The following is a 24,381-nucleotide window of genomic DNA, read 5'->3' on the forward strand; positions in this document are numbered from 1 at the left end:
GTGAAGTACCATTCACGCTTCCTCCCCAAGAAATCCTATCTCTTGCACCCGTGACATTGTCCAGCACCACCGAGGCCAACATCAATTTAGTGTGTTCTGTAACGAACTGTGACACATAATTGAAGTCCCAACCCGAGCCTTCCCGCCATACATCACAAAATCTTATCTCCTCAAAGCCGGCTGGTAACACCGTAATCGTTAACTCACCCAGTGGCTCCTCCGCAAGCCATTTGTCACTCCAAAATCGGATTTCACGCCCATCACCAATTACCCAACTCAAACCCGGTAACACTGCTTCCCGTAACCCCAGCCCAAGGCTTCTCCAAGTTGAAGACCAAGTGCTTTTAACCCGCAGCCAAGACTTGTCGTGCACGTTACCAACCTTGTACTTACTACGTAACACTTGCGCCCATAAACTTTTCGTATCATGTAGAATTCTCCATCCTACTTTAGCCAAGAGAGCTTTATTCATGTGCTTTGCTTCCCGAATACCCAATCCACCATCTGTTTTGGGGAGACAAACTCTCTTCCAAGAAACCAAGTGCTGCCTCTTCTTCTCGGTTGTGGAACCCCAAATAAATGATCTTGACATTTTGTCCAATCTCTCTAGAGTACTTGCAGGCAAACAAATAGTACTCATAGAGTGAACTGGAATGGACGATAAAACAGCCTTTGTTAGAGTGATCCGTCCCGCAAAACTCAAAAAGCGCCCTTTCCATCCCGATAACCTTGAAGAGACTTTCTCCATAACATCGCTAAACGTCTCTTTATTAATCCTTTTATGTAGTACTGGCATACCTAAGTACTTCCCCAAATCTTTGGTAGCCTTGATACCACTCTCCTCACTTATCATTCTTGCCAAATCCATATGGACATTTTCTGAGAAAAAAAATTTTGACTTGTCTAGGCTCACTTTCTGACCAGATGCATTACAAAACATTTCCAAAACCTTCCTTATCACTCGGATTTGGGCTATAGAGGCTTCAGCAAAAAGGATAAGGTCATCCGCAAAACAAATGTGGGATAAGGTAGGACCACCACGGGAAAGATGAATTGGTTTCCATTCCTTATACGCCACTGAAATGTCAATAAGATGACATAATCTTTCCAAACATAGGACAAAGAGATATGGAGATAGCGGGTCTCCTTGTCTCAACCCTCGCGCAGGCTTAAACGGTTCAGTCTTCTCACCATTCCATAAGAGAGTCATTGATGGACCCGTGACACATTGCATAATCCACCGAATCCAAGTCACTGGCAGTCCTGCTGCTTGCCAACAAGAAAGTTAGGAAGAAGACATAATTTTTCAAATTTTACCATAAAAACTGCACAAACGTTAGTGGGGTATGTTTCATTACCGCTTTTTAATGTGTCAGCTATTCTAGAATTCAATGTACAGCCTTCTCTCTTTTCTCTCACTCCTATTTTTGAGAGAGAGAGGATGATTTCCGGTACACCGGAATTAATACGGTGATGCTTTTTGTTATAAATACGGTTCCGATTCTAATCGGTTTTTCTTTTCCGTTTTGTCGGTTTGTTTCTCCGGCTTAACCGGATAATAATTTCCGACTTAGTTTTTAACTAAGCTTTCGGATCTGTCTCTTTCTACAAGATCTCATCAGATCCCGCTTGCCATCGTTCGATCTCCCATGTCTCTCGTTGGCTTAATTCCAATCTTCAGCCAGAGTAATATCTTCGCCGCTTTCTCTGATGAGGACCTCAACTGGTCATAGGTGGAGCTTCTGCTAGGATTTTGGATTAAGGTGATGAAGATTTGAAGAATTTTCTTGCGGTTACCTCAAAACGAACGCGGAGGAAATCAATCGGTTTTGCAACGGCGAACTTTGTAGGAGGAGTTACGGTGGTGGATTCGTGAAGCCAGAGGCGGAGTTTGCTCCGGATCGTGGATTTCGGACGGCGCCAATCGTGTATCTTTCTCTTTCTCGCGTCTCAACACGTGTTGTCTACGCGGCACCTTCTTTTCTTATTCTTATCAATTTAAGTTTGATTAAGCAGCTTTAATTCTAATTAGGGTTGTAAATGTGGGAGACTGGGCTTCGTTTCACCACTTGTATAGTACACTGAGCTTTTATCAATACAAATTGTTGGCCGACAAAAAAAAAGTGTCAAGGAATAACAAAACTTTAACTTTCTCTAGACAATAATACTATTTTTTTTCTTGTTAATGTTAATTATCATATCATTTTGAGATAATTAGCTGAGAGACAAAGATTTTGGAGGAAATAAAATTTTCGGTAAAATGTTGTCGGACCCAAAACAACGTAAATAATTAGTCCACTATTTGCCCTTTTTTGCCCCTACGCGCTTCTCCATTTCGACACGATCCGGTTTCATACTTGAGACATCAATGTGTTGTGCATGGATGTCCAAAAAACTTTATAGATCTATGTATATATTTTGCATGTTGTCTCCTTCGTGTGCCGCCAATGTTTATCCTAAGCGAGATACTGCTCACTTGCTTTTTTCGACGGTTTGGATTCGATAATTGTAGTATATGCATTATAGCATACATATAAGTATACAAATGTTAATAACGCTCTATATATGTGTTTACATGTATATAAATGTTAATAATGCTCCATGTACGTGTTTTCATGTACACAAATGTTAATAACGTTCTATATATATGTATTAACATATATACATATACCGAATTATTTAACACTATAATTACTTCTAACGCTCTATGCATGTATGTGTTTATATGTATACAAATGTCAAAATCATATATAATATTCATTGGGTGTCCATGCAATTAGGTTAGTTGTTTAAACAATTCGAAGAACTATTTATTGGGTGTCCATGCAACTATGTTAGTTGTTTACATTTTTCGATTGTGTGTCGAAAAATGCATTAAATGTGTGTCGCATCATTCTTATTGTAGCCGAATAAGTCTCACTTCAACTGTAGTTCATTTAATACATGTTAGACTGTTATTTTCTTCGTTCGAAGAGGCAATAAAACAAATCCCATGCGCATGTTAACGATTGTAGCCGGTTATTTCGTAATAAATTACAAATCCGAGCCTTTTTTGAATATCTTTTGTATTGTTATCTAGGACATCCAATTCTATTGTTTTTCAGCTAATTTCCTCCCCATTTTTACTTCTGCGCTAATTCACCCTATCCAATTCACCCTATCATTTTTATCATATCCTATTATGAATTTATGATAAATCTCAAATATATATTTTGTTTATTCAAAGAAAATTAAGGAAGGTAGTGGAGGTTGGAACGAAAGTCAACATATGTGGGTTTTGTGAATTTTTATTTTTTTTAAGAATATAAACCAAACTGCCGACTGCCGACCGTATTTATGAAGAAAGCACATGATCATTTTCGGCTTCTGTTCATGCAATATAAATAGATTATCATAAGTTTACTATTCCATGTTTGTTTTGTTGGAAGTTTCATCTCAAACTTTTGTTACAAACTTACAATTGATCTTTTAAATAGCACACATCAACCAATTTATACAAGGGAGACTCACAAAAATGCCCCTTTTTCAATACCCCTTTTCAAAAATGCCCCCTTTGCTTGTCCATTTTTAAAAATACCCCTTTTTATGTACAAAATGACTAAATTACCCTTCTTTTAATAAAAGATATTACAAATATATAAGGAAATATAACAAAATTAGGTCCACAAAATACAAAATACTTTTTGGCGGGAAAAGTGATCCCTCAATTTTTCCCGCCAAAACACTTGTAAAAAACCTTTAAAATACCTTGTAAAATTTTCCCGTAAAATTTTTTCCCGCCAAAAAATTTTGCCGCCAAAATAGTTTTTTTGCGGGAAAAGTGATTCCGTAATTTTTTTGGCGTTAAATTTTTGGCGGGAAAATTTTTGGCAGGAAAAATTTACAAGGTATTTTAAAGGTTTTTTTACAGGGTATTTATGATTAATTTTAAAGTTAGTATAAAAATGTTTTATAAATTGTATCTCCTTATAACATATTTATTTAAATTATAGTTTATAATTGTTATATAATTAACGGTATACCACGAGTCCACGAGACAATTATTAATACACGGAGGATTTAACCCGTATTAAAGTGGTATATAAATATTGATTCAAATTCGTCTGTCATATAAATCCTTTCTGAAATATAACTCGTTCCGTAATTTCTTAACCCATCCCGTGTTTTGTTTTTATTTTAATATTTAATAACTATTTATTATATATAAAAATTTACAAATCATATCATCCTCTAAGACCACGAAACATTATACCACGGGACAATTGGTATTAAAAAAAGGATTTAATCCGTATTGAAGCGGCGGATTAATGATATTTTAATTTTTTTATTATTGTTGATTCAAAAACCCGTCCCGCCAAATCCGTCCGGCAAAAAAACTCATTTATTTTATTAATGTTCTTATTTATGATATGATTCTGAATCATTGTCTAAATATTTTAATCGATGTAGAACGTTGAACACATATTTTCGTCAATTGGATAATATATGTCCGTTTTTAAAATTTCGAATCAATGCAGAAAAAAAATTGATTTTTTATTTTATTTTATGTATTATATGATGATTCAAAACAGTTAAAAACAAATCAAACAAAGATGATAGGAGAACCATAATTATAATTTATAAATATTAATCAAATCTTCTAAATATCTAAATTATTAAATATGGAATATCCGGTGTATGAGTTGGGTTAAATATAACCCGACCCAACAAATTTGTTGTGAAAGAATTTTAAAAACGGGTCGGATATCCAATATATCCGGAAGCATTTTTACCTACCCGTCACCAAAGTGTTGCAAAAATACTAGATGTTTTATACTTAAGTTTCAAGTCCGAAATTTCTCATAAGTGACAACTGTTTTAAAATAATTTCTCAAAAGGATTTTTCATAAACACACCATACCTATGGGGAGGCTATGATTGATTCAGTACTCTTAGAGCCCTGAGATTTTTCATAAATCAAAACTAAACATAAGCTTAAATATTTAATATGTTCGGGTGTACTCTTAGAGCCCTGATTGAGAGGGGTAATACTATTTTTACTATTTTTTTTTACTATTTTACTATTTTACTATTTTTTTTTTTTTTTTTGAGAGAGAAACTTTCCATCAAATTTTGGAGTTGGACAAATACCTCTGAAAGATTACTTTAAAAAAGACAACCATTCATACCCGAAATGAAGTGATCACATACATATATGTGTCAAAGATCTAAAAGTTCTAGATTGAAAATATATGAAGAATGACGACATTAACTACCCCACTATTCATCTATATAGAATATGAGATATAATATAGTTTACATGAAATGATCAATAAGATGCCACTATATTTACCCAAATTAGCTACAATATGATGATCCCACTATGATTTTCTAGAGAGTAGGGAACTTATAATATAATTCTTATTTGCCCAAAAAATAATATAATTCTTATATATATATCAACCTATAAAGTATAAACCATTTACATAAAATTGCTTGTGTTAGTGTCGTGTGTGATATCCAAGTTCAAGCATGTATGATTTTTTTTTGTGCGAAATAGTCTCAGAGATATTGGTGGACCTGTGGTCTACCGACACATTGGTTTGGATTGGAAAGTGGAAACAACAATTCTCTATATATTATAGCATAATTAAACAGAAAAACTAAAAATTGGTTGAGATGTCGCAAGGGGAATGACCCTAAGATTTGTTTTATACTGTATTGATTGACTTAAAACAAACACAAACACAAACACCCTTCGTAGAAGAAACCTCAAGATCCCGAAGGATAAGGATGACTTACATGACCCGACTCTTGACTAAGTGAATGACCAGTTATCAGGCTAAGGGGACATGGGTCTTTGAAGCTATTGGACCACTCATCGTCAAGCATTTTCCATATCGGGTCATGTTGTCACGTAATTAAATTACACATAACGTTAATTTTTCGTAACACAGATTGAGTTGTATAATTTATCTTCTAAAGAAACCGCCATTTTCTATTTTTGTAAACTTTGATAAGCTTATATCATATGATTGAATTGCATTAATGGACGTAATATTCATTATCTTGAAAGATCTAACGTCATTTTCATGTAGTTGGATGATAGTTCGTTTACTAAATATAAAAAAAAAAAATAATAATTAGCAATTGAATAAGAGTAGAAGAAAAAAAAGTGAATAAGAGTCCTAGTTACTACTACTATTCAACACTTTTAGCTTTAACTACTACAACCTTCAAATACACACATTTTGTCGTTTTGTTTTATTTAGTCCTCGTAATCTTGTATGCAGAATTTACCCACTTCAGTTTTTCTTCTTTTACACTACGATTTCATGATTATTGATTCCACAAAGTAAAACATCAACATCATTATTCTTTATTTGGAAAGTAAAATTGTGAATGGGCCTGGTCAATTAGGCCCAAACATTAATCCGCAAATAAGGAATTGTTTCCTTACTCAAACACTCTTCGTGACTGAGAAGGTTTCGTGGGGCCCGTTCCCTCTATCACCAATCATTCGGCACAAAAATAATAATTAAATTTTTTGGTTTCCTTTGTTATTTTATTTAATAAATATTTTTATCGATCCCAATTTCTAAATCTTGCTTCTTCTCGTTCCTATATCCGTTTTTCCGATTTAGGGCACCAAATTGATACAAAATCTCCGCTCTTCCCAATTTACGAAACCTCACGAAAATCTTCTTCGGATTCTTAACCCTTTCTCTCAATTCTTCTTCCAGGGTTTTCGAATTGAGCACTGTTCTCTTCTTCTTCTTCTTCCTCCGTACGCATCCTTCTCCTTTTACTGTGAGTGTGAACAGATTCAAAACACGCGATTTTTAGGGTTTTCGGAGTTCAATTTCCTTATCCTACTATTGAGTTTGCATCGCGATAGCTGAATTTTGAGATCCTGTGTTGTTTACTCAGTCGTAATTTCACAACAGCTGAATTACGCTTCCGTTGATTGGATCCTCGTTAGTTTTTTTTTTGGATTTTTTTCTCGTTCTGAATCGTTCCTAGACTTCTGATTTCCTGCTAGAAGTTTGTTTCATGGTTGCTGATTCATTATCTTCTTGTTTCTGGATGAAAAGTTTTGCTTGGGATAAACCTTGAAAGAATGAGAATTTCAATCTTACTTTGAACAATATGTAGTTTATACAGTAAATTCGTCTGGTGTTGCACCATGGTTAATAAGATTTATGTTAAAGTATTGTCTCCTTTGTTTAGTTTATAGAATTCTTCTTTTTTCAGGCTATTCATTTCTGTGCGTCGTTTATTCCCTCTCAGATTGTAGGTGGTGGTTCGCGTCTTGTCGCCGAATGATATTTTGTCTCACTTGATTATCAGTCAGTTCGTGCAATGTCAAACCTTCATGTACTGTAACCTTTCTTTCCATCTTAATCATTTATATCTGTACCATCTCTCCTTTATGAATTCTTGTGCTCTTGCCTTTGCAGTCATCTCTCAATGGTTCAGCTTCAAATTTACCAGATGGGTCTGGCAGATCGTTTACTGCTTCTTATTCTGGACAATCTGGTGCACCGTCTCCCTCTTTTCATCATACTGGTGGGTGTAATACTTATCTTGACCTCCTTCTGTATTTTGCCTTGTTCTGAATTTATGTAACTTCTACATTATTCGTCGTGCAGGAAATCTTCAGGGACTTCATAATATTCATGGGAACTATAATGTCGGGAACATGCAAGGTACACTTACATCAAGAAACTCAAGTATGAATAGTATACCATCTGCCGGGGTTCAACAACCTAATGGGGGTTTTTCCAGTGGAAGATTTGCTTCTAATAATCTACCTGTTAATCTCTCTCAGGTGCATCTGGTTTTAAATACTGTGAAAACAACTGGTCATGTTCTTAATCTTTGTCTCATATTATACGATGATTGCTTTGTAGATGTCTCACGGTAGCTCTCATGGGCATTCTGGAATCCCAAATAGAGGAGGTCTTAATGTTGTTGGCAACCCTGGATTCAATAGTACCGCTAATGGAGTTGGTGGTTCTATTCCTGGAATTCTTTCTACATCTGCAGGACTCAGTAATCGGAGTAGTGTTCCAGGGATGGGAATATCCCAATTGTTGGGAAATTCAGGTCCTCGGATAACAAATTCAATGGGAAACATGGTTGGTGGAGGTAACTTGGGGAGGAATATTAGCTCTGGTGGATTATCTATTCCTGGTCTGTCTTCTCGACTAAATTTGGCAGCAAATAGCGGATCAGGATTAAATGTTCAGGGACAGAACCGAATGCTGGGTGGAGTACTTCCTCAAGGTATATATGATTTTTCCAGTTCTTTTCATTTGCTTTCTTCAAAATTCTTTTGCGTGTAAGTCGATACAACTGAGCCTTTTTATCTTCTTTCTATATTATTGTAAATAGAAAAGAGTATGACTATGGGTCTTTGGTATTGCAGCTAGGAAGTGATGTGGAAACTAAGTAAAGAAAGTAGTTTGCTTAATGGCGACTTAAAATAAGTAGTCATTTAGGGAGGTTTGATTGATATCAGCAGTTGAACTTGTTTTACTTTTGTAGTCTATACTTCTCTAGACTCACGTGAGTACTATATAATGTAGAGAAAGCAGACTATATATTTAGCTCACATACTCTAGGATTTTTTGGAGTTTGTAATACGAACTTGTTTACTTTACACTGACAATCTTATTTAGCTAAACATGCAATAAGTTAGCTGATTCCCTAAATGTATGATACAGGATCTCAGGTCATGTCTATGCTGGGGAACTCCTATCATGCTGGTGGTGGCCCACTTTCGCAGAACCATGTTCAGTCAGTTAACAATATGATGCTCAGTGATCACTCTAACGATAGCTCTCTTTTTGACATCAACAACGATTTTCCCCAGCTGACAAGTCGACCTGGATCTGCTGGTGGCACTCAAGGACAACTAGGTAGTCAGTTTATCTGAAGATCTTTTGAAATTCATGTACTTAAATATAAAATAAGTTTTTGAAAAGATTTTCCATATCATGTCTTGTCCCCTCATGCTCTTACGGTGATGTTTCCAGGCTCTTTGAGGAAACAAGGTTTAGGTGTCCCACTTGTCCAACAAAACCAGGAGTTCAGCATCCAAAATGAAGACTTTCCTGCTCTACCTGGATATAAAGGTGCTGGTCTTTGATTGTCGATAACATTGTATTGTATTGTGCGTAAAGTTGGGTCTTGCATATTCTATGTGCGCAAAGTGAGGAATATCTTCTCTAGTTTCCTCTATTGTGAAAAGTTTTTCCCTTTGCTATTCTCCAAAATCTCATGAAAGCCCGTTTCCAGATGTTCTAGATAGTTAGGATGTTCATAAACTTCTTAACTGCCTTCTTATAATAGCTTATTGCATCCGAAAGATGATAAGATGTGCCTGACATTTGTGCTTCTTAATGCTGTAAGCTAAACCTGCTGGATCATTCACAAGCGTAGTAGATTTTTTGCAGGTGGTAATTCTGATTATCCTATGGATTTGCATCAGAAAGAACAACTCCATGACAATGCTATGTCAATGATGCACTCTCAAAACTTTTCTGTAAGCTTTTGACAGTTTCGAAGTTAACAAAGTGTTTTCCTGCCTTTTTCTGTTGATATGATTGTTGGTGTGAATTAATGTTTGGATATTGCAAATTTGCAGATGGGTAGATCTGGTGGTTTCAACTTGGGAGCAACATATTCATCACATCGTCCACAACAACAGCCACAACATACTTCATCTGTAAGTGGCGGACTTTCCTCAATTTGCATATCTCATATATATAATTATGATACTCCATCTTGTGGTTGGGCCACCCTTGTTCCAACTACCGTCTCTTATCATCAATTCTTATTTAATATCAGACTGGTGGGCTACAGGGTCTTGGCCTTAGACCTCTAAGCTCGCCCAATGCAGTTTCCAGTATTGGTTATGATCAGCTTATACAGCAGTATCAGCAACATCAAAATCAATCCCAGTTTCCTGTGCAACAGATGTCATCAATCAACCAATTTAGAGATTCTGAGATGAAATCGACACAGTCAGAGGCAGATCCTTTTTGCTTACTTGGCTTGTTAGACGTACTAAACAGGAGCAACCCTGAATTGACCTCACTTGCTCTTGGCATCGACTTGACAACACTAGGATTGGATTTGAATTCAAGTGGAAATCTTTACAAGACATTTGCTTCCCCCTGGACCAATGAACCGGCAAAGAGCGAGGTCGAGTTCACAGTACCAAATTGTTACTACGCCACACCACCTCCGCCTCTAACTGTAAGTTCCCTCTAATCTTGTGAGTAGTACCAACAATGTATTTTCTCGATTTTATTAACAAATGTGTTATCATTTCCGTTTTGTTGCAGCGAGCTAGTTTCAAAAGATTCTCCTACGAGTTATTGTTCTACACATTTTACAGGTCTGTTAATAGATCAGCATTCGACGGTCACATTTGCCAACTCATGAATTATCTTTGTGGAATTAAACTTATTACTTTGCTCTAATTATTGTTCCAGTATGCCGAAAGATGAAGCACAGCTATTCGCAGCAGATGAACTGTATGTTATTTTTCTACCATAATCATTGATAATTCGTTTACTGTACGCTCTCTTGTGCTGAAACTTTTGAGTTTGATTGACACCTTGCAGTTACGAAAGAGGTTGGTTTTACCACAAGGAACTCAGATTATGGTTCTTCAGAGTTGGGGAACCTTTAGTCAGGGCAGCTACATATGAAAGAGGGACATATGAATACCTCGATCCAAATTCGTTCAAAACAGTCAGAAAGGTAAGACAACGATTATTGCAGGAATATCTATTTCCTTGTTCTTGACTTTGCAGTGTTCTTAGTGAATATTTTTGGGGATGTTTATCGCAGGAACATTTTCTTGTCAAGTACGAGCTCATGGAAAAGAGACCAAGCTTGCTGCAGCATTGACAACATGTAGGTTTGTTCAATTAGTAGCATCTTTACAATGTAAAGCTTTTCTCTTCATTTCTATCTCTTTCTCTCTTTCGTTCATGCAAGTTTTATTGATTAGAAACCAAACCATCTCACATTTTCAATTTTTAACCCCAAGTTTCCCAAAAAGGTAATCACAGTTACTTTCATTGTTCATTTCTTCTGGTTCAAGCATGGTATGAACAGGCAATAAGTTGAGATTTGGATCACAATAACCGACACTTGAATCGAATAATTTAGATTTCCTTTTCTAGTATTACTTGTTGCGTAAATATGATGTCTACGTTTGTAAAAACAAAAACGTGGCTCAGTTCTGGTATATATAATATGGAGACAAAATAAAATCCATTAAAAGATTGTTGACATTCTCGGAAATTTATCGTCAACTGTTATTTCGAGAACTTACTATAATTTTCCTTTGGCAAATAGTTATATCTTAAATCTTGACTTTGTCCTTTGTTCTCTGATTTAGGGGGTGTTATTCAATGGTGGAGTTAAAAGTCAATTCTTTAAGGTTTAGATTTGTTTTCTGATATTGGTTTTAAGAATCTGTTTGTGTGGATTTCAAAATCTCTGCATTATATCTTGAATTTTGATTCTAATAATTTACTCATGAAACTCCAAAAAGGTTTCATTTGAAATGACTTAATATACAAAGATTTTACAAGTCTTTTAGTTTTGAATAACACTGGATTTTACAAACTTTAAAGAATTGACTTTAACTCCACCATTGAATAACACCAGATTTTAACGTTAGATTTATAATCATTAGTTGAATAACACTGGATTAGTGTTGGATTTCAATTCTATTAAAATCCATCATTGAATAACACCACCTTAGACTTTCTTACTTCGGCTGTATACTCTAATCATCTTGAGAGAATCCTTCAATTATATATTCTCCGTAGTTTTTTTTTTTTTTGAGGCTCATTTTGTTATACTTAAAACGCTTAAAACTCTATTTTATTTTTCCCGATCAACGTTTGAAAATTTTTAAGAATCTAACTTAAAGAAAATATGTACATTCAGTTTAATTTAAACAAATTGAGAACAAATGTACCGAAATAAGAGATGGGCTTTTAACAAAGACGATCCGCTTCACTGAGCCCGTATCTCAAGAGGATAATACATCTAAGCAAAACGGCACGCCGTTTAAGTTGTAACCAAGGATTGCATGTCGTTCTTATTTCAACAACCGAAACTTCATGAAATGCCAAGAAAAATCTGGTCACTTCATCAAGTGATCATTGTGTATGTATGTGTCTAAAGACTCTAGATAACAAGCGAAGGTCTTAGAAAAAGAGCATTTCCTTTTTAATTCAAGAAACTCCAAGAACGTTCTCTCTTCATCATTTAGTTCCCTATAAATATGGACCAATTACTCATCTCAGAAATCAGATCAAAACAGCAAGAAAATCACTAGAAAAGCAACAAACGATGTCTCTAATTCCAAGCATTTTCGGAGGACGTAGATCAAACGTCTTCGATCCGTTCTCGCAAGACGTATGGGATCCATTCGAAGGATTCTTCACGCCATCTTCTGCGTTAGCAAACGCTTCAACCGCTCGTGATGTGGCAGCGTTTACAAACGCAAGAGTGGACTGGAAGGAGACCCCCGAAGCACACGTGTTCAAAGCGGATTTACCGGGACTGAAGAAGGAAGAAGTGAAGGTTGAGGTTGAAGACAAGAACGTTCTGCTGATTAGCGGAGAGAGGAGCAAGGAGAACGAAGAGAAGAACGATAAGTGGCACCGTGTGGAGAGGGCTAGTGGGAAGTTTATGAGGAGGTTTAGGTTGCCGGAGAATGCAAAGATGGAGGAAGTGAAGGCAAAAATGGAGAATGGTGTGCTTACGGTTGTGGTTCCCAAAGCGCCAGAGAAGAAGCCTCAAGTCAAGTCGATTGATATCTCGGCTAATTGAATATGAAGATTGAAAATGCAGATTTGGTGTGTGCAATAAAAAGCTTGTGTGCTTAAGTTTGTGTTTCTTTTTTCTTTTGGGTTTGTTGTGTTGTGAAATTGTCGCTTTCTTTCTAAAATCATATGAATGTAAGATCTCATCATAATGAATAAACGAATGTTTCTATAATCCATCGTGAATGTTATGTTGAATCTCTTCTGCAAATTATAACGGATACGCTTTGGAATATGATTTAAAGATAAGATGGGCTCATAAAGTAAAAAGAGGTAAGGGACCTATAAATCTTCCATGGGCCTAAATAATATCATTATCTTCTTTTTTTTCGTAAATAATACTATCATTATCATCATGCTATATTTCATGATCTATTTTTTGGAATAAAGCTATAGACAAAGAACGCGTAATATAACCGCAACACAAATGATTTTAAACATGGCACATAATGGGGAGATTGAATTTTGTTTACGTTTTTATTTAGTACTACTAATTGTAACGTGAGACTGCGTATCGGGAATCGCCTAATTAAAGCATTAATGAGTACATCTGTACATGTTTAGATTCGTCGACCCTCCTATCTTTGTCAACATTTCTGTTTGTTATAATAAATTTATGGTAATGTCAGCTTCATATTTATTCGATAAAGCAATTTGCATTTGAAATTTGTACTTTGTATTTCTATTGTCTTCAAATGGATTCGTACCAACTTGGCGTTATATACCACAAAAAAAAATTACAGTTAGTCAAAAGAACTAAAATTAGACAAGAGAGTGAGAGCTACTACTTATGATTGTCTTTTACGTATATGGTCTATTTGCTCAATCTTCAAGCGTCGGATAAAAATCTTTGTACTTTCTTTTGTCGTTGATAAATCACAAAGTTCCAAAAATAATCGAATGATTTGATAAGAAAGACAAGAAGAAATCAAATAATTCAACATATCTGTACACAAGTAACTGAAAAAGAGATTCGATACATCAATCACTATCGGTTAAACTATAACCACACAAACTACTAAAAGAAAAAATATCACGAGATTTTTCCTTCAATAACTACGTCCGCCGCGAGATTTACCCGTAGTCGACGAACCCGCTCCGGATCCGGATCCGGATCCAGATCCGGATCCGGATCCAGATCCACCAGTTGTCGAAACACTCCCTGAGCCTCTAGACCCAAAGTAAAGATCCGAGAGGTAATTTCCAACATCTTCAGGGGTATATCTGACAACAGCCTCATTATCTCCAACCAAACCGAACCGGTTCATCTGGTAAAACTCGGTACAAACCAGTATAAGTTTCTGACTCAACGAGATTTTAATCTGGTCCCTAAGTTTCGGGTCGGGTATAACCCACGACGTCTGTTTCCGGTACGACGTCTCAAACTCATCGTTGAATCTCCCGACCAAATCCTTAGCTTCCTCCGGCGAATTCTCCTCCGTCGGAATCTCCGGTAATAAATCCAGCACTCTCCCCCACGCGAGCTTCTCAAACTTATCAGCATAAAGCTTCACCTTCTCTTCGTGCCTAAACACCCAATCGTCGCCGAGAAGAAGCTTCAGATTCGACGATCGGACTTTAACGACGACGTATTGGAGATTGTTGGCGAGGAAGAGATAAGACAGAGCAACATCTTTATACGGCTGAGCTTTGCCGTCGATTTTACAAAGCGTGAGTAAAATCACCCAAGCGATTCGTACAGACACCGGAGATGAATACAAATCCTCCGGATTCGCTTCATCGCCGCCGCTGATGTATAAAGAATCCGGTAACGGAGTCGGCACACTTAGCTTCCAATTTTCGAAAATCGCAGTGATTGATTCACTGTAATCTGCGAGGAATGAGAGGTAATTCATAACGTAACGAGTCAGAGGATGAACACCACCGCCGATGATCGGAGTTTTCGAAGTTTCTTTCTGAATCGCCGATTCGAAATCCGTCATCATCAACCTCGTCGCATCACCGAGTCTAGCTAACGAGTTAATCACCTGAGATCTAACCGCAGCTGCTGATTCGAAGTAGAAAATCGATTCAATCTCCACGTAGAGATTCGCAAGAGCTTCATACATATCAAGAAACCGAAACATTTTCTCAGGAGTTAGTTTCTTGATCTTCGCAGCATATTCCGGGAAAGTGAAGAGAATCAAAGCTCCTTCTTGAGTAATCTCAGTGAAAGAAGATTCAACGATTAAACCAGAGGAAGCAAAAACATGATCAGCTAAAATCCTCTCACCGAAGAACAAAGATCGAACAGCTAATTTCACAGCTTTTAACCATGTTTTGATCTTCGAATCAAGAATCTCCCAATCCATTTTCTGAATCTGATGAAGATTGAATCTCTCCATTCCCAGATTATGCAGAGTCTCATCAACAATCGATTTCCGTACGGTTTTATAAACCCTAACGCATTCTTTAGCGTAACCAGTTGAGATCATACAATCAGCAATCATCTTGAGATCATCCATGGCGTCGGAATCTCCACCGGAGAATCTATGCTCTTCGTCGGCGTTTTCTTCGTAAGTGATTTCGTCTTCTGAATCGGAAACACTAGTCGTTGTCGAAGTACTGAATCTTGAAGATCTGCAAGAACGTACAGAGACGGATTCTGGATCTAAATACTCACGGTTCGCTTTCAAGACACGATGAAACTCTGATTCAAGAAGCCTCATCGCCGATTGCATCAGATTCTGAGCGTAGATTAGCTTCTCCGAGGAAGGATTAACGGAAACCAAACGATGCATCGTGCTTTGTAAGTGTCTGACGGCTGTAACAAACTCCTCTGCTTCACGACGACTGTTGGTGGAGAAGAGGAACTCGTCGGAGGAAGAAGCAGCCGGAGAAGTCCATTTGGATATGACGGCGTTGATGTTGCTCATACATTCTTGAACAGCTGATTCCGCGAGAGAGAGATGAGCTGTTGGTTTCTCCGGCGGAGGAGATGATCGGAATAAGTGCTTCCCCATTTTTGTGGCCTGCTCTGTTTTTTTTTTATTGGTAACTCTCTTTTTATGTGTGAAGAAGAAGGTACTCTGTTTTTTTTTTTGGTTACCCTTTAACAAAAATAAAACTTCTGGTTTGTTTGTTGTTTGTTTGTTGTTTGTAATCAAAGTGAAGTAGATAAGATGAGGAAGGTGGAGGAATGAGCTATATATATATATATATATATATATAGAAACGACGGCTTTTTCAATGAAATATACGTATATGTGTATATGTGAGTGTACGTATAGATATGTGGAGGAGAATGGTTGATTAGTCAAACGCGGTGTCAATTAAGACAAGACATTGGGGAAACAGATTAGTTTTAGTCAATTTTGACGAACTTTTTTTACATTTATTGCTGCTTTCATCTGCAGCTGTGAAATGAAAATGCTATTAAATTCACCAACCAAAAGTATCGCAAAAGGTAACTGCATACTAGGGGTGGGCATTCGGGTATGCGGGTCAGATTTGGGTAAAACCCGATCGGGTACGGGTCTTTCGAGTAGAGGAGTTTAGGATCCAATAGGGTAAATCTAAAATATCGGTTCGGTTTCGGTTCGGGTCTAATCGGGTTCGGGTCGGTTCGGGTTTAGATTTTTAGAACCGCTAAATACCCGAAAAAATCGGGCACCCATCGGGTTCGGGTATTTTATACCCAAATACCCAAAATTTTACCAAATACCCGAAATTTTACTCTAATATCCAAATTTTATCCGCAATTTTACTCAAATATCCGAGTTTCACCCAAAAATTTATCCGAATAACCGGAATTTTGTCCAAATATTTAAAAAATTTACAAGCATCTCGCGTATAAATATATTTAGTCTTAAATATATAAATATAAGTGCATTTAATTTTTGGTAATTACTCTCGGATATTTGGATATAAATGTATTTAGCTCAAATATTACATATATATAAAGTTTTTATATGTATAAGTATAAGTAATTTCGGGTAATCGGGTATCCGTTCGGGTATCGGGTTCGGATCGGGTTCGGATCGGGTTTTACCCTATACCCACGGGTACGACAATACAAGACCCAATAGGGTAAATAGCTAATACTCGTACCCGCCCCGAACCGGTTTTTTCGGGTCGGTTTCGGTTCGGGTACTCGGGTACGGTTTTTTTACCCAGGCCTACTGCATACTATAATTTTATAGGATTCGTAAGAATAATACAGTAATGTTAAAAAGACTTTATATCCTAAAGCTGTCAATCTTAAATGCCACGAAATTGACAAACTATTACTCCCTCGTTTTATTTTACTTATAGTTTTATAGTTAAAATTTTGTTTTATAATAGTTGTCGTTTTAGGTTTTCGATGCAAATGTTTGGTAAAAATTCCAGTTTTGTCCATATTATTTTAATGTTTCGGCCAATAAATTTTTTTATAAAATATATTAATAAAAGATAAAATATAAAATTTAATGATTTTCTTAATTTGTGTGAGAAAACCTTAAACGACAACTAAAATGAAACCGAAGGAGTAGTATAATTTTAGCGATTAGTAGTACGTCATCTATGATTCTTGATAAAAAGATATGCGTGATATGATCTTAAATTCTTGGAAACTCTCGTGCACAAATCATAAAAAACAGCAAAATTATGTATGATATGAATTAAGAATGATATTAATGTTTTTGTCCGTGTGTTAGAGTTTGGTTTTGTCTGTTATATGTAAACAGCTTGTTCTTTTCTGTATGGTATTAATATTTTTAGCGGATGTAATGGAAAAAAAAACAATTTTATTTGATTATAGAACGCAACTGTTAATTAGTTTTATTACGATACAACTGTTAGTTAGCTTTTCTACTAGATTGGTATTTTTGGAAGGGAGGAAGGTTCCTTGCCTTATAAGTTGAAAATTGCGTCCTGCCGCCACATAAATGAAATCCACAGTCTTTTAACAGATGTTCAAAGATCCTAAATTGCCATAATACGACTACTAATTCAGAGTTTTTCTCCATCTCTTAATTATGAGGGAGAAGAGAACACAATACAAAATTTTCCATCTTAAACCATTTTCAATAATATACAGTTTCATTGGTGTAAACCTAACAATCAAATATTAAATCAATTACAAGACTCTTGTTTCAGATTTTAATGTTTTGTATGGTTAGATATGTTCCCAATCAGTCTTTTACTGTGAAATTAAAACTATCCATTAATACACAGATAAACGTTAAACTACATCTTACAATTCATACTCAAAAAGCTTACAAATTTAACATTTTATATATTGATCAAAAGTATGATCGGATTAGTCAGATCTAAGTGATTTCATAAAATGATACTCCCTCCGTATTTTAATAAGTGTCGTTTTAGGATTTTCTTTTTTAAAAAATTAGATGTCGTTTTCTAATTTCTATGCAAAAATTTTTACTTTTTAATGTTTTATGATATCATAAAACATTAAAAAGTAATAAATTTTGTATAGAAATTTGAAAACGACATCCAATTCAAAAAAATAAAAATTCTAAAACGACACTTATTAAAATACGGAGGGAGTATAATATTACAGTAATCAACCGACCACACTTTTAACTAAAAAGATAATTGAACCGACAATGGAACGAAACGGCAGTTACCAAAATTCAACGTGAGGAAGGTAGCAAGGCAGTATATACTTATGTGTTCGTAGAATATTTGTGTTATTTTATAGTAATTGGTACTGAAATTAGTTAGCTAACGGAAAATTGCAATAATTCTTTTTATATTGTCGTGGAAAAGTAAAATAATTCTAAAACGGGTAAAAGACAGTGACAAAGAGAGAATCTAAAGATGGATTCACCATAAGTAACACGTGAGTCGAGTGGAAGTTGCCGACTAGGATAAAGCTTAAAGTCACCCACTCATGCAATTCAAAAAATACGTATATGGTCCTCATTGGCCCCTAGGGGTTTCGCCTAGACAGGAGCCGGCCCACTTGTTCTCTTTTTAGAGCACTTAGTTTTTGTTTTCTTTTTGTTTGGTCCGAGTAATCATATTAAATTAAGAATTTGACCTTACTAAGTCTGACCGCTTTATTTACGGATCTATCCAAATAACCTGTTGATGAAATTATGAATGGATAGTCCATCGAAGACTACTTTGTTATTAGTCCCATGACTGTTTTTTTTAAGAGATCATTAGTTCATGTATAAGTTATATAACGTTAGCAAAAAATAGTTGATGTCATACAGAATCGGTATTATATATGAGATGTTGCCATGTTGTTCTGTTCTCAGTGCCGGTCCAAACATTTTTAGTGTACTAAGGAGAAAAAAATTTGTCGACCAAAATCTATTTTTAAAAATAATCCTACTATTTTGTCAAATTTAGCTGTATAACTTGGTAACATGTATATATGTTTTTATGATTACACGACAAATAATGTAAGTTTCTTTTGTTTGAACCACTTAATACATCTACACGTACTTCAGTAAAAAATAATAATATTAACTTACATGATCCGTTAGAAAATTACATGGCTAAATTCAATACGTAAAAAAAACTTGAAAAAATCATACAAAATACACAAACATTTACTTAAAAAAATGTGAGACAATACAATATCAACTTGAGGCCCTAAGTAGCCGCTTCCTTTGCTTATGCCAAGGGCCGGCACTGTCTGTTCTGTGAACTGAGAGTGTTTTGTTGTAATAGTTTGATCTTGTACGGTTATACCAATTGAAAAACTGAGAGCGTTTGATTCAATTAATTTTAGGGTTTAACTTAAATTGGGTTTGAACTGAGTTTGGCAGCACAATCCGATTGGTTATATGAGTTTATTTAGGTGGTTTAAAGCGGCATTTGTAACTCAGAGGCAATGCCTACTAAACTTCCGAGTTTAACACTATACAACCATATATCCCACTGAATTCGTCATAATCTAAGCATTACGTCTATTGTGTTGCCTGAGATATATTTTCTCATTAAGGTCTAGAAAGGTCGATCACCCATTCTATGGGTATAAGATCCATTCCAAACCACGTGTTTCATAGTCATCTTTCCAAAAAACACCATCCATATTGTACATATGATACTTAGACTGATTTCATACTTGGCATGCATCATTAATTTTGAGTATATTTCATTCATATATAAACCTAAGTTGAGTGTTTTTCTATACATGATGTTGAAGATTAATTTCTCACTTTCATGACAACGTATACAATGTAAGTAAGGAAACTACCGTGTATGTGTACATAGATTAGTTTAGTTATATAGTCCTACTATTTATTCATCAGTTTTGAAATTATATACATAGTTACATACTAAATGACACATGAATTTTCATCGCGACTATGCACACATCACACATGTGTGTATGAATAAGAACTACGTAACTAGCCATGTAGGTATTTAATTAGATTACGTAGCTTATGTAGGTAACACCTTCCTTATATACGCACCGGTTTGACTTTGAATTAGCAATTATGAGTTGAACGAAACTTGGTCACGCAAAATATTGCTTATATGAGCTTTCTTTTGATATTAGTTTCTGATCTGAAGACCAAAATATAATTTTTTTATATATTTAACGAATCTGTGATGACGATATTAATTGTTTTTGAATATTTATTTTTGTCCAAGGTGTGAATTTTGGACCTTTCGTTTTGACGTCGTCTTATATATAGTTACGAATTTATAACTTCCATAAGAAAACGTCTTCGTTTATTGTTTTTGGTTCATCTTTATGATCAAATAAGTAAACTTATAAAAACGAGGGAGGAACCATAGCAATAAAAAGCAAACTCGATCAGTATTCTAAATTTATACACACAATTTGATTAATATTTTCAGTTTCTGCAGAAACTTACGTACAATCTTTTTATATGCAGTAGTTAATCAGCTAACGTTTCAATGATTACCATTAACAACCAAATTCTTATCAATTGAAACTTAAAGAAATTTTCTTTAGGGTTATCTCTTCGTTTGAAGTATTCAAGTATGTGTAGAAACTAAGAATAGGTCCACTATATATATATATATATATATATATATATATATATATATATATATATATATATATATAAAAGACTGATACCGTCACCATTAAAAAAAATGTGAGAGAAGACCTTATTATAATGTTTACAAGATCAGTTTCTTCTCTCTCTTTCTTCTTTGAACTATTCTTCTGATGATGACCAGGTACATTTTGTTACTGCTAGAATTTAATATTTAGAATTTAAAATTTATTGAAGAATATTAAAATGCTAGAAATACAAAATAGGTAAATTTTAAAGTAAACACAAAAAAGTGATAAAAAGGGAAAGTCTTGCTGTTGGGAGTCAATCGGATTATCTCAAAGGCTAACGTCAGAAATTCTAACCAACTACAACCACTTTTTAATCTTTCAGTTATGGTATCTAAAAATTGCACCAATTCAAAAAGAAAACTTGTATATAAAATAAAAGATGAGCTCGAGTCCTTTACTTTTACATAAATTTAGGCTGTGGATCAGTTTTTGGTTCATTTAAATTTGGATTCAGTTTTCTTTTTTCTAAGATCATCAAATCTACACGAGATTCAACAAAATTTCAAAGAGATGAAACAAATACAAAGAGTCTATATGAATGCTAATTTCAGTTTCCTAACGGCTAGTTCTGTTTTGTTCTGAGGGTTATATCAAGAGCAAAAACCTTCAGTGGTGTTAAATATTCCTTCTTAAGGGCCCTCAGCCTTTTCGTACTGCGGAAGTTCTGGAGGCGGTGGTTGCGTTTGTGATTTTTTCTTGTTGTTCAGTAAGTTTTTCGCGTATAAAGACCCGAAAACGATGACCTGATCGAGCGAATTCCGTTAGTCAAAGAGTCAAAAGTATAACATAAAGTTCCAAAAATTGTAAAAAGGATCGAAAATATACCGATCCGATACATTGCTCCCAGCTAAGAGGATGAGAAAACCAAATGCATGAGAGCATGATGCTTGCAAGCTTTATTAAGACAGATTAGTTGGATTATAAATGGATCATGTTGTCAGTTATTAAGACAGATTAGTTGGATTGAGATCGAGTTTGCTCTATACCTGTCTGGTCGTCATGATTGCAGCAAATGTTAGAGCACCAAATGTCCTAATTGTGTACGAAATGAAGAACTGGCTTGCTGTTGCAACCTGCACATTATCAGTCCCTGGTAAGTTCAGTGGTAAACAAAGAAACAAGAGAGGAAGATTGTATCATGAAATGTCATCAAAGCCTTTTGTTTCGATTATATAATCATGGATTTGTATACACGCCTCTTGTGACCTATTATTAGACTACAAAAATGCAACCAGCTAATTTGGACAAAAAACAACATGGTAATGTAATGATAAAGTAGAAGGATAGAGGAAACTTAAACTTAACCGTAGAAAGCAGAGCGATGTCGAGTAAACAATCCCTATGCAGAGAAACAAAATCTATAGCTGATAGTAAATGCCCTTGCAATATAAGTCCTACATCAACGATAAGATTTACATAATGGTAAGGATAGAGAATAATTGACCACATTGTGATCTTCTTTTTAAGATTTAAGCACTGAGGTTTAAGGTTTTTATGCAGAAGAGATGAAATCTGACTCTGAGAAACACACTCAGAAACAGAGAAATCTTAAAAAAAATTGCAACTAATAACATGTTGATATCACTAACATAAAACCTCACTTTAGCCTAATAATCATCAGCTGAAGATTGAATCAGTTGTCATTGCAGAGGTCTAAAAGTCAAAATAAATTGAGCCCAGATATATAACTAAAACAAAATAAACAAAGAAAAGCCTTCTTTCTAAAGAATTTTCCTAGGACCAGCCGAAACGAACCCACAAAGGAAAACGATTAATGGTCCAGTGTCCATAGAAAAGAATGCGACTCTTATATTAAAGATTGCAGAAACAAGTAAGATTCTCACCTGTGAAACTCAAAACACAAGAACAAAGTGTTGTGTAGAATATTTGGTTATGTATCTCCATATTATATCCTTTAAAGAGCTTGTCTTGGAATGTGCTTGTAAAGCCGTCAAACCTGTTAGTGAGTCAATTACCAAATACACAATCAAGATTCCTAGTTTTAAAACCAGACAACAAAATCTCAGTATAATCGCAAAAACAGTGGAACGAGTAACAAGGATACACATACCCAAGATAACCAGCCATAAGGGAAACACCCCAAACAGTATTTTCCCTTCCCTTATTGTACGGACTAACATCGTCTCCTGCCTACAGCTCAGATTTACATAAAACAAACATGATGTTCATGGTAAATGTGATAGTCTAAGTAACCGAAGCCTTTGATTGGGTAATGAGTATAGAGAGGTTTATACCGGAAAAAGAATAAAGACAGAGCAGCCAAGGGTCACCAGAAAAGCCACTAAATAGTCAAATCCCTTATACTTCTTCTGCATAATAAGCGTTCCCCACACCTACACAGAGCACAGATATAAGAATGGTGGATGCTAAACTCAAACACATGAGTTTCCATCTCATACCAAAAAAAAAAAAGAATGTTACAACTTACCATTACTGGTATCATTTTAGCACATTTTGCAAGAGTTTGGACAGGGAAGCTCACATACTTGAGAGCCTGGAAGCATTACAGATTAGTAAAACCAATAATTATAAAAGTAGACATACAAAAGTTCATACATTTAAGATTAAAATCCAACCTCGTATTGGCATGTTGTGGTTAAGATGTTAGTCACTGATATAAGGCAATATTTATAAACCGGAGCTACAGGATCCAAAACTTTCTTGCTTGCCTACAAATTAAAAAAAAAAACCCCAAAAAAAGGGTTCTTTAAAACTTTGGCAAATAAGTATGAATACAAACACAAAGTTGGTTTGTCTTTTTTGGCTAGTTTACCAATAAAGCACCAGCAGAGACAGCTGATGTAGTGAGCCGATTGCAGAAAACAAGAAACAAAGAGTGTTTAAAATAATCTTTGTTCACTCCATAAGGAACTCTCATTATCTTCTCCTACAAAATCACAAACACAAAACAAAAAAAAAAAACAAAAACTTCTAATCATACAAAGAGAAGAAAGGGAAGAGATTTCACAGAGAAAACAAGACAGACCTGAAGAACACCATAGATTACAAGAGTAGACATAATGCCGGAAACTGCGAATACTCCTTTCCATAATTTGTTCTCTTTCACTCCTCCGTTTACTGTTTCCGGCTCAGCCATGGACCATCCACCTCTGAACACAAAACCTACAATAAATTAACCAATCTAATCACACAATACAAGCTCTGATTCGTAATGTAAGCGTGCGAAATCACAGTTACTAGTGACTGTAATACACCTTTGAGCTCAGAGATTTCAAGCTAGACGACGGATTGGTAAGAATACAACGGCTGATCCGATGAGATCGGAGAAAACTTTTCTTTAATTCTCACTCTCTCTCCTTTTATAAACAGATTAGAAACCGTAATAAAATCTCCGGCGACTTCTCCGTCGACTTCACCGTCTCGATCCGATTTGCTCCTCCACCGTCCTCTTTCTCTCTTTCTCTTTTCCTTTATTTCCGCCCTTTTTAAAGTTCTGTTCGTTGATGTTTTCTAAGTATCCGCCACGTCAGCAACAAGACAAAGGTCAAAACCTTC

The 24,381-nt window shown here is 35.4% G+C and overlaps 4 protein-coding genes across 7 annotated transcripts; 2 read left to right on the plus strand and 2 right to left on the minus strand.

The window, feature by feature from the left end:
• The first annotated feature begins 6,571 nt into the window (after positions 1 to 6,571).
• On the plus strand, positions 6,572 to 11,182 carry LOC9302418 (probable NOT transcription complex subunit VIP2). Of its 3 annotated transcripts, none has more exons than XM_021011969.1 (14): positions 6,572 to 6,789; positions 7,270 to 7,356; positions 7,440 to 7,548; positions 7,632 to 7,810; positions 7,893 to 8,268; positions 8,709 to 8,903; positions 9,021 to 9,119; positions 9,441 to 9,529; positions 9,632 to 9,712; positions 9,850 to 10,245; positions 10,335 to 10,387; positions 10,485 to 10,526; positions 10,617 to 10,755; positions 10,846 to 11,182. In XM_021011969.1, the coding sequence occupies exons 2-14, from the start codon at positions 7,342 to 7,344 to the stop codon at positions 10,903 to 10,905; spliced, it is 1,833 nt and encodes a 610-aa protein (XP_020867628.1). In that variant the 5' UTR covers positions 6,572 to 6,789; positions 7,270 to 7,341; the 3' UTR covers positions 10,906 to 11,182. The 3 variants fall into 3 exon arrangements, with proteins under 3 accessions (XP_020867628.1, XP_020867614.1, XP_020867622.1); XM_021011955.1 differs by having other exon boundaries at positions 6,573 to 6,789; positions 9,835 to 10,245; XM_021011963.1 differs by having other exon boundaries at positions 6,573 to 6,766; positions 9,835 to 10,245.
• An 879-nt stretch (positions 11,183 to 12,061) lies between these two features.
• Positions 12,062 to 13,019, plus strand: LOC9300725 (18.1 kDa class I heat shock protein). Its single transcript, XM_002864603.2, has one exon. The coding sequence runs from the start codon at positions 12,367 to 12,369 to the stop codon at positions 12,847 to 12,849; it is 483 nt and encodes a 160-aa protein (XP_002864649.1). The 5' UTR covers positions 12,062 to 12,366; the 3' UTR covers positions 12,850 to 13,019.
• A 707-nt stretch (positions 13,020 to 13,726) lies between these two features.
• LOC9300726 (exocyst complex component EXO70B1) lies at positions 13,727 to 15,961 on the minus strand. Its single transcript, XM_002866298.2, has one exon. The coding sequence runs from the start codon at positions 15,803 to 15,805 to the stop codon at positions 13,892 to 13,894; it is 1,914 nt and encodes a 637-aa protein (XP_002866344.1). The 5' UTR covers positions 15,806 to 15,961; the 3' UTR covers positions 13,727 to 13,891.
• Positions 15,962 to 21,224: 5,263 nt separating this feature from the next.
• LOC9302419 (UDP-galactose/UDP-glucose transporter 5B) lies at positions 21,225 to 24,376 on the minus strand. 2 transcript variants are annotated; one of them, XM_021010830.1, is made up of 12 exons: positions 24,081 to 24,376; positions 23,852 to 23,988; positions 23,639 to 23,752; positions 23,442 to 23,534; positions 23,294 to 23,359; positions 23,100 to 23,198; positions 22,916 to 22,995; positions 22,689 to 22,801; positions 22,150 to 22,238; positions 21,831 to 21,917; positions 21,670 to 21,738; positions 21,225 to 21,587 (listed from the first exon to the last, which is right to left on the minus strand). In XM_021010830.1, exons 2-12 carry the CDS (start codon positions 23,960 to 23,962, stop codon positions 21,474 to 21,476), a joined length of 1,035 nt encoding a protein of 344 aa, XP_020866489.1. In that variant the 5' UTR covers positions 23,963 to 23,988; positions 24,081 to 24,376; the 3' UTR covers positions 21,225 to 21,473. The 2 variants fall into 2 exon arrangements, with proteins under 2 accessions (XP_020866489.1, XP_002866345.1); XM_002866299.2 differs by having other exon boundaries at positions 23,852 to 23,975; positions 24,081 to 24,374.
• Positions 24,377 to 24,381: the final 5 nt, after the last annotated feature.

The sequence above is a fragment of the Arabidopsis lyrata genome (assembly GCF_000004255.2).
Source record: "Arabidopsis lyrata subsp. lyrata unplaced genomic scaffold ARALYscaffold_8, whole genome shotgun sequence".
Classification (NCBI taxonomy): Eukaryota; Viridiplantae; Streptophyta; class Magnoliopsida; order Brassicales; family Brassicaceae; genus Arabidopsis; species Arabidopsis lyrata.

What these genes read in the sequence shown, in the direction of transcription:
- LOC9302419 (XM_021010830.1), bottom strand. Translation starts at nt 23,962, where the DNA reads ATGGCTGAGCCGGAAACAGTAAACGGAGGAGTGAAAGAGAACAAATTA. An exon ending in TAATCTATGGTGTTCTTCAG is followed by an intron (nt 23,753 to 23,851) that starts GTCTGTCTTGTT and finishes GTGATTTTGTAG; the next exon opens with GAGAAGATAATGAGAGTTCC. An exon ending in CTAAAATGATACCAGTAATG is followed by an intron (nt 23,199 to 23,293) that starts GTAAGTTGTAAC and finishes TGCTCTGTGTAG; the next exon opens with GTGTGGGGAACGCTTATTAT.
- LOC9300726 (XM_002866298.2), bottom strand. Translation starts at nt 15,805, where the DNA reads ATGGGGAAGCACTTATTCCGATCATCTCCTCCGCCGGAGAAACCAACA.
- LOC9302418 (XM_021011955.1), top strand. An exon ending in GGGTGGAGTACTTCCTCAAG is followed by an intron (nt 8,269 to 8,708) that starts GTATATATGATT and finishes TGTATGATACAG; the next exon opens with GATCTCAGGTCATGTCTATG. An exon ending in CACCACCTCCGCCTCTAACT is followed by an intron (nt 10,246 to 10,334) that starts GTAAGTTCCCTC and finishes GTTTTGTTGCAG; the next exon opens with CGAGCTAGTTTCAAAAGATT.
- LOC9300725 (XM_002864603.2), top strand. Translation starts at nt 12,367, where the DNA reads ATGTCTCTAATTCCAAGCATTTTCGGAGGACGTAGATCAAACGTCTTC.